Genomic DNA, 15,785 nt, shown 5'->3' with positions numbered 1-15,785 from the left:
AAAAAAAATGCGGTTTGATTAAAAATGTTCACTGACTTCAATGCTATGTGAGAATGTTACAAAACCGTTAATTTTATTTATGTGTATGCATGTGAGTAAATGTAATACGTACATAAACGTTATCGAGCGTATAATCAAACTAATTATAACGTCTAAGATAAATATAGAAATTGCTATTATAAAATAATTATGTCATAATATTAGAAACACTATAAAATGTTCAGAATTATAAATAAAATGGATTGATATTCGCATTATAATTATAATACGATATTCCAGTTGTATTTTCTAAATTGAATCCTTTCACGCAATTAACTAACTGTTGTAAATAATTGCAAAGTTATTGAAAAAAGTTGGAACATCAGTAATTTTAAAAATAATGAGTACTTATGCACACATTTAATTAACATTGTGTGGTCACCCTGTATTCTGTATCAATAGTGATGACAACTTCACTACAGTATATACATGTGTTTGATGTTGTACACGTGATACGGTTAACCTCAAATTAAAAGACAAGCCATGGGACGCCGCAAAAAGGTAATTATATACCTTAATTTCAAAAAATATTAATCTTTTTTATATTTTACTTTCTTTATTTCATACATTAAACATATATTCTTATGTAGATCAATTAAATAAAATAATTGTAAAGCTTTTTCATGTAAACAATGTCTGAACGATTACATACAGCATAAATAAGCATAAATATAACTTATACAGGGTCGTTGTGTAAAGAAAAATAAGCAGATCAATTCTGAAGAAAATCCAGATTTAGTGAAAGCACCTCACTCATTCGTTATCCATCGTGGTTTACCTGGAGAACATATTTTGGAACTCACTAAGGACTTCCGTAAAATCATGGAGCCATTTACTGCAGTGTCTCTAAAAGAAAGAAAAAGAAATACAATTAAGGATTTTGTATCAGTGGCTAGTGTACTTCATGTTACACATATGTGTATATTTACTAAGACAGAGCAAGGAATGTATTTTAAACTCTGCAGGTATCAAGTTTAATTTCTGTACTTATGTATCATTCTAAATATTATTAAATATTCAATAATCTATTAGGCTACCGCGAGGACCAACACTCTCTTTCAAAATACATAGCTTCTCCCTAACACGTGATGTAATTTCTATACTAAAAAAACAACTGGTATATGAGGAACTATTCAAAAATTCTCCTTTGGTAATTTTAAATAACTTCAGTGGTGAAGGTATGCAATTGAAGCTTATTGCTTCTATGTTTCAAAATATGTTTCCTACAATAAATTTGACTACAGTAAGTTGAAAGATTAATGTGATTCTGAATCATATGGTTTGAATCATAGTGTAACAACATGTCATAAATCTTTGTAGGTAAATTTAAGCACTATTCGCAGATGTATTTGTTTGAATTACAATCCAACCTCGAAAACAATTGATCTTAGACATTATGCTATTAGAGTTGTACCGGTTGGTTTGTCCAGTGGTGTGAAAAAAATAGTTCAGGCTAAAATACCCAATTTATCTAAATGTGAAGATTTTTCTGAACTTTTGACAAAAGGAACAATTTCTGAAAGTGAAGTTGAGGATGATCCTGCAACTCATGTCACCTTGTCACATAAATTATCTTCACGTGGCAACCTTGCTAGTAATAAAAGTGCTATTAGGCTTTCTGAACTAGGACCCAGGTTAACATTGGAGGTCTGAAATTTATTATGAAAAACATCTATTCATACATCTAATAAAACATCTACCCATTCTTCATATTTTCTTTTCGTAAACTGCTTTTAGTTGATAAAAGTTGAAGATGGACTTCTAGATGGTGAAGTACTTTTCCATGAATATATTCATAAATCAGAAGAGGAAAAATTACTAATAAAGAAAAAGCGAGAAGAGAAGAAGAAATTGAAAGAGAAAAGGAAGAAAATACAAGAGGAGAACAAGAGGAAAAAAGAATTACAGAAACAAGAACATAAGGATAAATCATTAAAGGGAATACAGAAGAAAAAAGAAAGCGATACATTATTGCAAAAAATTGCACAAGAATCAGTTGAGGAGAATAATGTAGAAGAGGATGATGATGCGCAATATTATCGTGATGAAGTAGGAGAAGAACCAGAAAAAGGTAATCACAATTTAGTCAATAGTATAGAATCATTTTGTATTTATTGGCATAGCACAATTGAATACATCTTTTATTACAGATCTTTTCGAAAGTAAAGTTGGAAATAAGAGGCCTAAAAAATTTTTACCTAAATACAAAATAAAAAAACAAAAGTTCAATGAATCAGGAGACACAAAACACTGAAACGAGACTGTATACGATACTATTGTAAATTTATATACACAAACGCACATACATATATATATATACACATACATATTTAATAAAATATTTGTTACGCAAATAATTTCATGTAGTAATACGACTATAAAACTTTATTTATTGCTTACCGAATATTGGAATAGTTGTATAATTCTCTACTAAAGCTATTATACCAAGGACTAGACAAAGGATCAGTCCCCTGGATCGGATTCGCCTTTGGAGTCATTAGCGGGGGCGGATGGACTTCGTGATCATGTGGAGGAACTCTCTGGATCATCTCCCTGGCTACCCCCTGGGTGGCTTGGTCCAGAGAGACCCTCCTCAGGATCACCAGGGTCATCCGGACGCACCGGAGGTCCCGGCGCGAGTGAGATACGCGGGCTTCTCCAGGGTATTTATACCCCCTGGAGGAAGATGGGGAACCAATGAAATAAATTCTGGGTGGTGGAAATTGCCTGATTAATCGAAAGTAAAAATTATTTGCGAACATTATTTAATTATTTCCTATCAAATAATCATCACAGCAACAATTTCTGTGAGAGATACTGTGAATAACAATCGCACCCACTGGAATGTGTAAATTATTAACATTTATATGAATTTTAATTATGACTATTTCTCTTTCATACGAGATAAGTAACAAAGTCATAACAAAACGAGTACGAGGATTAAGTTTGCAATATTTTATTGTATTCGTACATATATATGTGTTTCTACAAAAGTGAATATTTACGCAGTATATAATTGTATATCATAAGAGACAATAGTGTTTTCTTTGGACTAGCATCATGAGGGGTCCTTTCTTTAATATAATTTTAATCGAAACTTTGACAGATAGATTTGCGATAACAAGTTTAAATAGTATAAAATTAAATTATAAATATTAATATGAACTAAGTTGGTTTTTACTTACGCGTTAGAAAATTTCATGACAATCAAATTTGATCTCGGAATATGAACATAACGAAGTATTTTGTTTGTAGTTCAACATTTACATAAAATATAAGTAGCTTAGATCTTTTCAATTTTTTTTGATCCGCAAGCAGAACTGTTCAACTGAGCCATTTAAATGTTTTTACTGGATTAGATGTCTATATTCTTAACAATAAAGAATAGACACAATCCATTTGTTACCATATACGTGTATCGCTTTCGATACATTTCTATACGATACCGTTTTCTACACTCTATCCTATGGTGGTATTTCAGTGACTGGTCTAATTGCATACTCAGAAGCATATCTCTACAATGCTTTTGTTTGGTGATTCTCTTTAGTCTCAGGATGAGACTAAAGATAGCATTATTTTTATTGGTACAATTTACTCTGCAAGTGTTCTCCATTATACGGATCATAAGCAAATGCTTAGAAATCTGAATATGTATGTTTAAAATAATTATATAATATAGAAATAATATGTTAACTTATATATTTAAGTACTAAAGCCGAAAATTAAAGATTTTGTAATATATGGACGGACTAGAATGAGATGTTTTATAAAGTAAGAGTAACAAGAATCGTATAGATACAGTAAAAAGGAAGAATTCTCTTAATAATAGAATCATGCTATAGTATCAGAATGGTTTTGATTGAGGCACATAGAATATTTTACGGTAAATATTTCAAAAGATCTTTCAGTCAAAAAGTTCTTTGCTTGTATAAAAAAAATCTGTAAAAATTTCAGTATTTCGAAATACTATTATCAAAAAGTCCCAATATTTTTACATCCATATATTATATACTAATATTAATTTGAAAATGACGTGGACGGTATAATCATCACTGATTTCTTAATCATATATGACAATGAATTCTAAATAATTACGACTAGCATAAGTTATGTAAATACATGTTCCCAAAATTGGAAGAATTATTACATGTTACTCCCCTTATAAGTGTCTCTTAAGATTGGCAGTTTATATGTCCAATTCAATCTGAAACAATGTTGCGATTCATTTGAGCTGTGCTGGTGTGGAAGATCTATCATATGACGGTGGTGGAGGTAAGGCTAACGATGGCGGTAAGCTAGTAGTACTAGTCAAAGTGGAATCCAACTTTCGAGCTTCATGTTCTAATAGAACTGCATCCAATGATGGATCTTGGGCCACTGTCCTCAATGAATCGCCTAAAGCTTGCCTCAATTGCTGCATTTCTCTGCCGGCTCTTGAACTTCGCAGAACGTACAGCTGTCGACGCTTTATTTCTTGATTTAATTGTTCACGCAACAATTGAATCTATTGTTAACAAATTTCTTCATAAAACATATATTCATAGAAAGATATTGCATAGAAAGGCTATAATAAAAATTGATACCTGATTTTCTAGTCGAAGAATCTGTTGACGATGACTCTGTTCTCGTGCTTCTAACAACTTTTCTGCTTGTAATTGGGCAGCTCTAAGTCTTTCAATTTCGGCCATTCTATCTCGACTAAAATCGAACACGGAATGGGTATGAGCGTAACTCGATTTAACTCTTATAAGTTCAGTTTCCTTTTCTGCAAGTTGAGTTTCTAATCTACGAACTTTCAATCTTAATTCTCTATTTTCTTGTTCAAAATGGTCCAAATCAAAGCTACTTCCCAATAATTCTGCATGTGCTTTCTCAGGACGTTCGTAGCTCTTACTACGAACACTGGTTGTTTTAAGGAGAGACAACTGACGTTCTAAATTACGTTTATCAGCTTCCAACAATTTGATCTATAATTAAAATTTAATATATCAATTCACACCGATTGATAAAAATCGGTTCTCAATTTCATCTATTACAAATATTTACTTTATCATTAAGAGCATCCACTTTTCCCCTCATTTCACTTCTTTCTCTTTGTGCCGTTTGCAGTTGTCGTAACAACTCCTCATCTTTATTTATATTTTCTTCTTGTATTGGGTAACTAACTATTCTTAATTGAGATTCTAAGTTACAACGTTCCACTTCATTATTTGTCAATTCGTTTTGCAAACGAGAAATTTGATCCGTTAATGTCTGATTGGTATGTTTGAGGTCGTTCAAAGACTGTTGTAAAGATTCCACACGTTCTAGTAGAATTCTGCGCTCGTTTTCAATATTTGTATGTTGCTTTTGCAACTAAAAATTACATTATAATTATTATCTTGGGAATATTATGCATAAAACACATGTTACACTTCTTTCATATCTGAATACCTGTTTAATCTTTTCGTTCGAAGATTGTAAAGAGGCTGTTAACTCCATAACATTACGCTGAAGAGAATTAATTTCGCTTTTTAGTTCACTTTCTGTATTCGATGCTTTTTCTAATGCAAGATTTAACTGTTCTATCGTGGACTTTAATGAAGCGCAACGTTCTTCCAAACTTGCCATGGTTCGATTTTGAGTGTCATTTCGTTCTTGTAATTTCTGTGAAATTAATCAAGAGAATATAATATTTTCTATTTTTGATTATATAATTAAAAAACTTATGGATAGCCTACATGAATGGTTGCTTCTTTTTCCTGGAACATCATTTGTAATCTTTGAAGATCACCTTCTAATGACATTCTCTGTAACTCTAATTTCGTAGCACGAGATTCGCTTCTGTTAAGTTCTTCTTGCAAATTACGTTTCTCATTTTCTGTTTTGTTTAAAGCCTGCTTCAATTTCTCTAACTTGTCCTGCAAAATATTATGCGTAAGGTAATAATTTCGTTCAAACAAATTAAAAATGTGTTATATATTATTTTAAAATACCTCATATTGTAGTTTGTCTTCAGAACTATTGTTGATTATTAACTCAAGATTTGCTACTTTCTCATGTAATTGTTCACACTCTTCCGTTTTTTGTTGTAACGCATTTAACTAGAATATATTCGTAAATAATAAAATTAATTCAATCAAAAGATTGAGAGAAAATGTACCTGCATTTCGTAACTACTGTGTTTTTGAGAAAGTTTCATCTCCAATGAATTTTTCTCATCTTGTAGAATTCTGATATTAGCTAATAGATTATTTATTTGAGCATCTGATTTACTTTGAGTTTCTTCATTTTCTGTTAATTGTTTCTTTATACTATACAATTCAGTTTTATAATCGTCCTAGAATTAATATGAATACATTTTATAAAATTGAGTAGAAAATTACTATACGTTGTAATAAGAAAAGTTATAGTTACCCTCTCACGTTCGATTTGGGCTACTTGCTGCATTAGAAATCTAACACCTTTTCTAACAGCTTCGGGGTCAACATCAAGTATCACATCTCTCCCAGGGTCTGTATGATCCTGAACTGAATTATTATATAAATAATATTAGTAGTACGTATAAACTATTTGTTAGTATACCTCGCGCTGGACTCCATCTTCTCGAAGGGCTCATTAATTTAAAAGGCACATTAACGCTTCCATCCATTTGAATACCAGCGATACGACGTAGAGTAGAGCCAATGCTACTCAATTTTTGTTCAATTTCCTTCTTTGCCATTTCCAATTGCGACAATTGAGTATCCAATGCCCTGACTCGTCCTTCAGATCCTCCAAGACGTGCCTAAATAGTTTACAATCAAATTTTCTTATTTTACTTCCACAAAATACGATCTATCTCGAATCTGTTTCACCTTCAGTTCTTGAATTTGTTGAGAAGCGTCAGCCAAACAGACTTCTAAATTATGTTTCTGATCTTCTAATTTTCTTTCACGGCATCGACCATCGTCAAGTCGAGCCAGTAGTTCTTGTTCTCTGGCTCTCCATCTTTCATCCTCTTCGTCTGTGCGTGAACGCAGTCTTCCAAGTTCTTGTCTCGTTACTTCCAAGCTATTGTCTACATCAACCAGCTAATCAAAGATTATATATTTTTACTAATATGACCTTATTTTAGCTAATATGACAGTTTAGTTTAGTGTTTAAGAACCTTACCTGTTTTTTTAATTGGTGCAATTGAAGCTGCAAACGTTCTCTCTCTTCCGTTTCGTTCGTTAATCGTGCTTGTAATTCTTTTTCATCATTCTGTGCTTGTGCATTATTTTCATGAGACTTTTGTAATTCATCCTGTGTGAGACGAAGTTGCTTTTGCAGTTGTAGCATGTCTCGTTCCATATCCCGGAGTTGAGTCTGAAGACGAGTTCTTTCTGCTTCTATGGTTACTTTTGCATCTTCCAGAGCTTTGTAATTCATAGAATTAGATACGGCACAACTATGCATTATTCATGACTATAATATGTGAATATATATTACCTGCAATTTTTTGATACGATTCTTCTAAAATCCTACTCTGTTCTCTCTTTTCACTTTCAATACGTTTCACATGTTCGCGTAATTCTTTATTACTATTATGGTACTTCTCTTTCTCATATGTAGACTCTGCTAACTGTCTTCTGACATCCATTAATTCCTTACGTAACGTTTCATTCAAGTTTTCAGCTACAAATGCATAATTATATATAACGGCAATAATAAATTTTGTTGTTAGAAAACATAAATATATAAATATAAATGTTACCATCTTTAAGTTTCCTAACTGTTTCATGCAACTGATTTTGCAGACTATCCATTCGATCCTCCATCATATGTAGCTGCACTTGCAATTCTTCAGACTCCCTTTGCGCTGATTCACGTTCTTTCCATAGTTCTTCAATCTTGAAATCAAGTTTTACTTTTTCCTCATCTGCTTTTAGTTTAGTCTCATCTAATTTTGTTTTCAAACGACTTAATTCTTCACGTAATTGATTAGTAGTGTTGCGTTCTTGTTCAGTTCGTGCCGCAGCTTCCCTTTTGATTCGTTCTACATTGTTTTTTTCTTCTTCCATTTCATTTAGAACACTCTCAAGTTTTTCTAATAATGCTTGTTGATCGTGATGAGCTGTAAAAAATATTGAATTTTGGACTTTTGTACAAAATAACAATAATATTTATAAGAAGATAATATTGTAAGATATTTATTACCCATCAGAAGAGCTTGTTGCTTATCATTTTCCGCTCTAAGGAGAACTTCTTCATGTTGTTGACACAAATTTTCCATATGCTGTTGCATATCTACTATCCTCTGCTGTAATTGATTTATCTCATTGTCTTTTTCTTCGGTAAGTTGCAAAAGTGATTGCTGAAGCCGTTTCTCAAGATTTATTTTTATCTGTTCCTATAAACAGAATTAGATTAGATGTGTATATATATATATATATATATTATTTTTTTCTAATACGATACTTATAAATATATTACTTTTTCTTCATTCAATTTTTTAACACTATCTTCACTATGTTTTTTCATGTTAGAAATAATCTGTTGAAATTCAATCTCTTGATCATCACTCTGTTGTGTTAAAGCTTGCTTTATATCTTGTGCACGTCTTTCACTGTTTTCTAGATCCTTCATCAGTCTTTCTACTTGTCCTTTCAAGCTTTCCTGCTTTATCAGCAGTTCTTTCTGCTCCTTTTCTAATTGCGTTTTCTTTGCGTGCATATTTTCTAAATTGGATTGTGTATCGAATAAAACACTTTCTAGAGATTCTTTTTCAGTGCGCATTGACGCTAGTTGTTCTTGCAATCGCTGAACTTCTTTTTCATTAGTTTCCAAAAGTACCTACGAAATTATATTAATACATTTACCCAACCAATAAACATTTTTTTACAATTTGTTTTTTACCTGTTTTTCTTCATTATCTTTCACAAGATCTTCCAAATTTCTATTGATTCTTCCATTCATCTCATTTGCTTGTTCTAATCTTTGTCTAACTCTCATTAAATCTTCATTTAATGCTTCCTTTTTTCTTGCCAAAACAGACAATTGATTGCTTAAATCCCCACGTTCTCGCATCACTTGTGCCAATTCTATTTCGGTTTTCTCTTTTTCGATTTCCAAAAATTTCACTTTTTCATTCAAAGTAACTTTTTCTGATTCTAAATCCAGTCTAGTTTGTTCCGCTTGTAGTAGCTCTTTTCGCAAAGAACCCAAATCGCTCTGCTGATCGCTACACTGACTTGCTAATTTATTTTTTTCTTCAATCACCTAGAATTAATGAAATATTATTATAAATTTCTATGTAAAACACTTTAATAATCCTACCTTTTTTAGTTCTTCTTGCAACTTTTGTTTATCCTGTTCATGATTATTGCAAATTGTTTCTAACTTCATCAAAACTTCTTGCAGGTCTGACTTTTCCAATAGTGCGCGTTCTAATTCTAATTCTAAATCTCCTAAATAATAATTAAATTATATAGACATTAATTTGCATAAATAATAATATTTCAAATTTTAGCAGAAAACATATTATTTTTTTAATTATGATATATTACCTTTGTTTTTTTCAATTTGCGAAATTAATCCATCTGTTTCTAATTTCTGTTGTTCCAACATATCTTTAGCGAGGTGCGTTTTGTTTAATTCTTCGCGTAGAGTTAATAATTCTTCTCTAAGTTTACTGCATCTATCTTCTTCTGAACGAAGATTTAGTTCCCTAGTAGTTCGGTCAATAATAGATTAACTAGTATGAATATGAACCAACAAAAATTATTATTTAATATACCTCAATTCTGCTTCTTTAGATACTCTACTAAGTTCGCTCTGAAGATATAATTTCTCATCTTCTAAACTATTACAAAGTTTTTGTAATTTATTATTAGCTTTTTGTAATTTGTCGTAATCGTTTTTCAAGTTTTCCATCTAGAAAGAAAATACCTTATGTTATGAATAATTTTATAAATACACATTGATAATATTAGTTTAATATAAAATATGCACCATGCTGTTAATGTCTATTCTACTTTTGTCAAGTGTATTTTTTTCCAATCTCACAGTATCAAGACCCTTCTGTAGTAAGTCCTTCTCTTGATTAAGCTGTGAACATTGTGATCGAGCCATATCCAATTCTGTGATTAATTCATCTACCCTTTTTTCTAGGGTTTTAATATTATCTTCAGCATTTTCACACTGTTTTCGAGTTGTTGATAGTTGTTCTTTGTTAGTTTGTAACTTTACCTAAAGCGATAAGTTATTAAAATAGATTAATATCAAATCTAGTAAAAGCTTATCACAATGAATTTTGTGTTCTTACTATTTACCAAAACATACAATATAAAATCTTCACACCTGAAGCTCGTGTATAGTCAATTGATATTTACGTAGAGCTGCTTGTACAGCACTGATTGTGCTCTCAGCAAAGGCTGGGATGGTGTTGCTTCTTGTACCTCTTTTTGGTGATTTTTGTGGGATTGGTCCACTAGGCGATAAGTGAAGATGAGGAGGCGCTTGTGTGGTTTCAATATCTCGAGCTTCTGCATCTTGGATAACAGCATGGGCAATGTCTCTCAATGCAGACTGTAAAATTTCAATTTCGTCTTGCATACGTGTATTGCGATGTACTTCTGCTTCTGCATCTCCACATTTTTCTTCCTATGTGTAAAAAATAATTACACCAATTTTGTGCTAATTATTGTTTTTATTAGTAGGTATACATTTTTAATATTTACCAAATTATGAACATCACGAATAAGTTGATTGATTTTGTCTTCTTTTAAGCGAATCTCGTTTTGAGCTATTTCATATTGGTGTTTAAATGTTGCTAATTCTATTTTTAAGTCTGCTGTTACCTGTTCTTGTGCTTGTTGAATTTGCTGAGATATCTGAAATGCAGCTAAATTAGAATTTGAACAACAAGAATGTAAAAAAGAATTTACCATTGGATGCATGGCTGCTTCCATTTTCATAGTAAATCCTGCATTACTACAAGCGGATGAAACGTCGGTAAAAGTTGATATAATATTATTTTTCATCTTTAATAAATCTCTCTCTGTAATAGATTTCATTTCTGCAAATAATCTCTTTACAGAAACAACATCACGCCAAAGATTTAATAATCTATTATGTTCTGACGTATAATAATCATTGAATGCTTGCTCTTCTTCTCTCCATTCTTCTTCTTTAATAGCCAATTCTTCTCTTAAAACGTCCCAATCATTACTTAGCTTCTGTAAGTCATTAGTGAGTGCTTCATTTGTTTGATGAGATTCTTCCAATTGTTCTTTTAAAGTTGTATTTAGGTGTAACAATTTTTCACATCTGAAGAAACACTATTATTAGTTGATCAACTATTTATTTTAAATGGATTATAAATTTGAATAAAGTGAAGTAATTCTACCTTTTACGTTCTTCTGCAAGCTTCTTTAAGGCAGTATCTAAATCATGAATTTGTTCTTCACGAATTTCCTTTAATGTTTGATGTGCTGCATCTAAAGCAGAGGTGGTTGGTGGTATGGAAGAAGAAAGTTTATTAGAGTCATACACAGTAGACTCTACCATTTGATTTTCAAGTTCCGAACATCTTTGTTTATATTGCAAAACCTAAAAATATAAATATTAGGATTATTTTTAATAGTAAAACTCTAAACATGAAAGTATCAAACATACTTTTGCTTGTAAACGAGAAACAAGAGCAGCCTGATGTTGCTGTGCTTGTCTATATGTATCCAAACGCCTCTTGTAATTTGCTGCTTCTTCTTCAAGTCGATGTCTTAATTCATAATTTTGCCGAACTAATGCATCTGGTGAAAGATCTTCTTCTCCTGCACGATCTACTCCACTGGTTATACTTTGTGAGGAATCCATTTTCCCACTTATATTCTTATCCATCTATAAGTACATCAATTACCTTTGGGTAAAAGTAACGTGAGACAACAAAATTTTATTATGAAAATAAGCAATTGTGGGGAAAAGGACTTAACTTACAATTAATGGTTACATTATCAATTTAATGTTGACAAATTATGAAATAAAAATTAAATATATTAAAAATAAACATAACTAACACACAAGGATTATTAGCAAACATTGATATGTTTTATTATTATATTTTTCTTATCATTTCATCTTTCTTAATTTCAAATACATCATAACATAGTACTTATGTATGTAAATATAAAATTATAGTAATGCATTTATTGTTACTATTCAGGTTATATTTTTATTTATTGTTTACTGTTTAGTGGACAGGGTGCATGGAAATCGAATATATAGATGTCCGCATGCGTCTCAAGTTGTCGAGTATAAACCATTTCGCCATCTGAGCGGAGTCAATGGTATTAAAGTTTTTTAATTCACATGTATCACACGCGAGTCTCGTCAGTGCACGCAATTCTGTCACGCTATTCGACGCTATTATTTAGTAGTTAATTTTCTATTTTTATTTAAAAGTTACAATGTCGATAGAAAGATGGACTAAACAAGATTGACCATTGATATCAAGATTGACCAAATGTTGACGTCTTCACACAATTTTTATTTAAACAAGGTAAGATTCAAAAATATAAATTCTATTAGTAAAATTAATGAGGTAGTGCATTCGATTCAATCAAAATTACAATATTGTACCTCTTTCGTCTTATTGGCCCCTCTGAGAAACAGTGGCCGCCGCCTTTCCATCTGTCCTCTCGACTGTATTTGTGAAGCACTTTTGGGTAGTGGCTGGAACATATTTTTACAAAAATTTTAATTTATAAAATATTCATTGAAAGATAAAGATGCACGTCAGAACGATAAACAGATGGAAACTAGACAGAATGATGAGAAAAAAGATGAAACTTGTAATATCCGTTTTTTCGCTTTCATTCAGTTTTGAATACTCTAATGTGAAATGTGAATTTGTAACACATTTACCTCTATTTGCCTGTTCTATACTCAAAGTATAAAAGATGACGATGAACGATTGGCAATCTTGAAATTGCAAGAATTCTGCTAGATAGTTTACAGAAACGAGTCGAACTTAGTAATTGTATTCTCCTCATTGTTTTCTCTTTTGGATGAAGCTTTGTCGTATCCGATGTCTAAGCGAATGGAAGTAGAAGAAGCCACTGCCAGGCACCGAATGGCACCAATCGATATGTATATGGCGAAGCCTGATTCCTCGCGAGGATATCACCCCTCGAACATACTGTCCTAACTTTTCTACGACTTTGCTCGCATAGACTTTAAATCGGACCATTTATCCTTGTCGCGAACGAAATCGTTAGATATCATTACTCCGTTCGCCAATGCCGCGCCGCGCCGCTTCGCGCCGTTTCGTACCTTCACCGAGAAGATAATCAGAGAATCCAATGCTTTTTGTAATCATCTGTTAATTTTACGAAGGCTAGATTGCCGACTTCTTCTCAGGGTAGCATGCTCCTTCGTTATTTCTTTCTCTTATATGTTATCTTAGGTCATTCTTAGCGTAACTATAAGTTAATGTAATTTTTTTAGAGAAGTTATTGCTAGTAGTATTTATGAAAAATGATCATTTGTGAAACGATTTGCGGAAGTTGAATATGTGTATTAGTTGGTAAGATGGGAACCACTATTAAAGGCTAATTTTCTGAGAAATTACAGCTGGAGTAATAATTATGAGAAGATAAGCCGTGTCATTAGGTACTTTCGATCTTCCCAATTGATAGTAGGTAATAACAATTAGCGGTGGGAACAAAGTCTGAAAGTTTGCTGGCTCGAAAATTTCTGGCCTATTTTCGATCACGTGTCCCGACTGAAACGATATCGAGTTCAAAACTCTGGTAATTGCATCAAATCAGGGAACTTGTCATGATAGAATTTATCGAATTTCATATTCCAATTAAACGAAATCAATATTACCTAACTATTAGAAATTCCTAATTAGTAGTCTTGTTTAAGGAACTATTTATTTGGGATAAACTAATTCGACAATTTCTATTCTGGCAAAAAATTATTTCGAGAAATTGTTGTGTTAAGTTTTAGGGGAAACTTAAACAAATTGTATATTTCGGGTTTTCCTATCTAAACGAGTTTTCGCAAACGACTATGGTTCTGTGGGTTATTGAGTCTTCGGTTTCTCTCCTCCTGTTTCGATTTTCTCTCTTTTCTTACGTTATTTCGTCGTCACTGATAACGACGCGACGCGTGTTTTTTAATCTTAATCCCAACTTCTTTTCTTTTTTCCTTTCTTTTTCTTATTACGTCGCATCTATTTTTACGCGCATTTGTGACCATAACGAAGATCAAGGTGTAAATCAAAATCAATATTGTTTCTTAACCAGTAGCATGCCATTTTTGAACAACTGAATTAGAAGAGAATCTTGAATAATCGCATTTGAAAATTTATCAAGGGCTGATATCGATCGCGTGCACCAGTGATAATAACACATCGAGTGGGCATAACGTGAGGGAATTCGCGGTCGTTTCACCGAGAATTCACGGTCACATAGTTCCACTGAAGGGACCGACCATGCTCGTCCTTGACCATACGAGAGCTTCGATTAAACGTCTCGAATACCAGAACTAATTCATAGTTTTGCTAACGTTGGAACTTTCCGCAATTTCAAATTAATTTTCATGCTGATCGTTGTCTACTTTTAAGAGGGCGTACGAATGTAAACTGCATGCGGATACTGTTAAAAAGAAAGTTAAAGAGTGGAAGTTAAAAAAAGATCCTTGTGCAATATCATTGGCAAGATATGAATGCGCTTGTGTTGAGAGGCAATGAGTAGATTATTTCGCTGGTTAAAGAAAACCATCGTCGTAATATTTTTTAATGTGTTTTTCTTTTTATGTTAAATGTATTTTTTTCAGTTAATATACAAATGTTTTGGATGGAATATTTGAGAACTGAGGTCCTACTTTCAGTTCCAATGAGTCAGGAAGCATGTGTTAGTAAGCTGACTCAATGGGGTTGTATGACACGTGACAAACTCGACCCCAAACCCCACAAAGTTACCATATGTATTTGAAAAGCACCCTACTCCTTTGGAGGATGCGTCATACCTTTGTGAAACTGACCAGTGGTCGGTTCATTGCTTCAATATATTTATTCATAGCATAAACTATTCATTAATTGCATATGCATATAGTTTTCGTACTAATAGGAAAAGGTAGCTAGAGATATTTAATGATAAAGGATCATTATCTATGGAATGATGGAAATCTGAGAGCACAGGTGTCAGGTTCGTTTACTCGATTTTCTGCAATGTTAAACCCTATGGGGCTCGCAGTTGGTAGAAGGATTCAATCAATCTTTGCTTGGAACAGCGAAACTAGTTAACTAGCAGCTTTAATTATCTTGTTTCTCCGTGTAGGGTTTACTGTGGAGATCTTCGAAGCGATCAAAGATTTCATTGATTACTTGCGAGGCAACTGCTACCGAGTTCGCACCTCGGGATTAATTTCCCTTCTGCAAGCCATGGTAGACTATCCAATCAATATTTTTATTTATTCCTTCGCAATTATTTCTAATAATATGTGTAAAGTTTTAATTGTAAGATTGCACGTCGATCTAATTACGATAGATTAAAAATCTATCAGCGCTTTAAAAAAACTGCTTCTTTAATTTCTTAAAATTTCATAGAAATGTATTAATGAATGATGATCTTTGTCTTTTTCAACAACTATTTACCTCATTGCTTTGTTATCCCTGTCAGAATAAGCTATCCTATTCAAAGTCATCTCTGACTAAGTCGTGCAACGATTTCTATCGATGAATCGAACAGGATGCTTTCGGCATTTCCGACTCACCCGTGACATGTTGATTCGTGATA

General features: G+C 32.4%; 2 protein-coding genes across 2 annotated transcripts; one reads left to right on the top strand and one right to left on the bottom strand.

The window, feature by feature from the left end:
- The first annotated feature begins 473 nt into the window (after positions 1 to 473).
- On the top strand, positions 474 to 2,419 carry Ppan (Brix domain-containing protein peter pan). Its single transcript, XM_076392469.1, has 6 exons — positions 474 to 540; positions 724 to 1,004; positions 1,072 to 1,282; positions 1,360 to 1,686; positions 1,777 to 2,110; positions 2,190 to 2,419. Exons 1-6 carry the CDS (start codon positions 523 to 525, stop codon positions 2,291 to 2,293), a joined length of 1,275 nt encoding a protein of 424 aa, XP_076248584.1. The 5' UTR covers positions 474 to 522; the 3' UTR covers positions 2,294 to 2,419.
- Positions 2,420 to 3,993: 1,574 nt separating this feature from the next.
- Root (ciliary rootlet coiled-coil, rootletin) lies at positions 3,994 to 12,720 on the bottom strand. The gene is made up of 26 exons (XM_076392594.1): positions 12,619 to 12,720; positions 11,659 to 11,880; positions 11,390 to 11,592; positions 10,929 to 11,310; positions 10,722 to 10,874; positions 10,342 to 10,644; positions 9,994 to 10,230; positions 9,779 to 9,915; positions 9,549 to 9,709; positions 9,319 to 9,449; positions 8,899 to 9,261; positions 8,476 to 8,835; positions 8,200 to 8,392; positions 7,757 to 8,116; positions 7,492 to 7,677; positions 7,174 to 7,418; positions 6,876 to 7,091; positions 6,604 to 6,805; positions 6,436 to 6,548; positions 6,182 to 6,358; positions 6,015 to 6,122; positions 5,760 to 5,939; positions 5,473 to 5,685; positions 5,086 to 5,394; positions 4,623 to 5,006; positions 3,994 to 4,543 (listed from the first exon to the last, which is right to left on the bottom strand). The coding sequence occupies exons 1-26, from the start codon at positions 12,718 to 12,720 to the stop codon at positions 4,262 to 4,264; spliced, it is 5,922 nt and encodes a 1,973-aa protein (XP_076248709.1). The 3' UTR covers positions 3,994 to 4,261.
- Between the last annotated feature and the right edge of the window lie 3,065 nt (positions 12,721 to 15,785).

This window comes from Calliopsis andreniformis, chromosome 1 (genome assembly GCF_051401765.1).
Source record: "Calliopsis andreniformis isolate RMS-2024a chromosome 1, iyCalAndr_principal, whole genome shotgun sequence".
In the NCBI taxonomy this organism is placed as follows: domain Eukaryota; kingdom Metazoa; phylum Arthropoda; class Insecta; order Hymenoptera; family Andrenidae; genus Calliopsis; species Calliopsis andreniformis.
Note: the sequence above shows the minus strand (reverse complement) of the source record. Positions and strands in the feature narration are given on the sequence as shown.

What these genes read in the sequence shown, in the direction of transcription:
- Root (XM_076392594.1), bottom strand. Translation starts at nt 12,720, where the DNA reads ATGTTCCAGCCACTACCCAAAAGTGCTTCACAAATACAGTCGAGAGGA. An exon ending in AGTTAGGAAACTTAAAGATG is followed by an intron (nt 7,678 to 7,756) that starts GTAACATTTATA and finishes ATGCATTTGTAG; the next exon opens with CTGAAAACTTGAATGAAACG. An exon ending in AACAAATTCAAGAACTGAAG is followed by an intron (nt 6,806 to 6,875) that starts GTGAAACAGATT and finishes TAAACTATTTAG; the next exon opens with GCACGTCTTGGAGGATCTGA.
- Ppan (XM_076392469.1), top strand. An exon ending in CTACAATAAATTTGACTACA is followed by an intron (nt 1,283 to 1,359) that starts GTAAGTTGAAAG and finishes AAATCTTTGTAG; the next exon opens with GTAAATTTAAGCACTATTCG. An exon ending in GACCCAGGTTAACATTGGAG is followed by an intron (nt 1,687 to 1,776) that starts GTCTGAAATTTA and finishes AACTGCTTTTAG; the next exon opens with TTGATAAAAGTTGAAGATGG.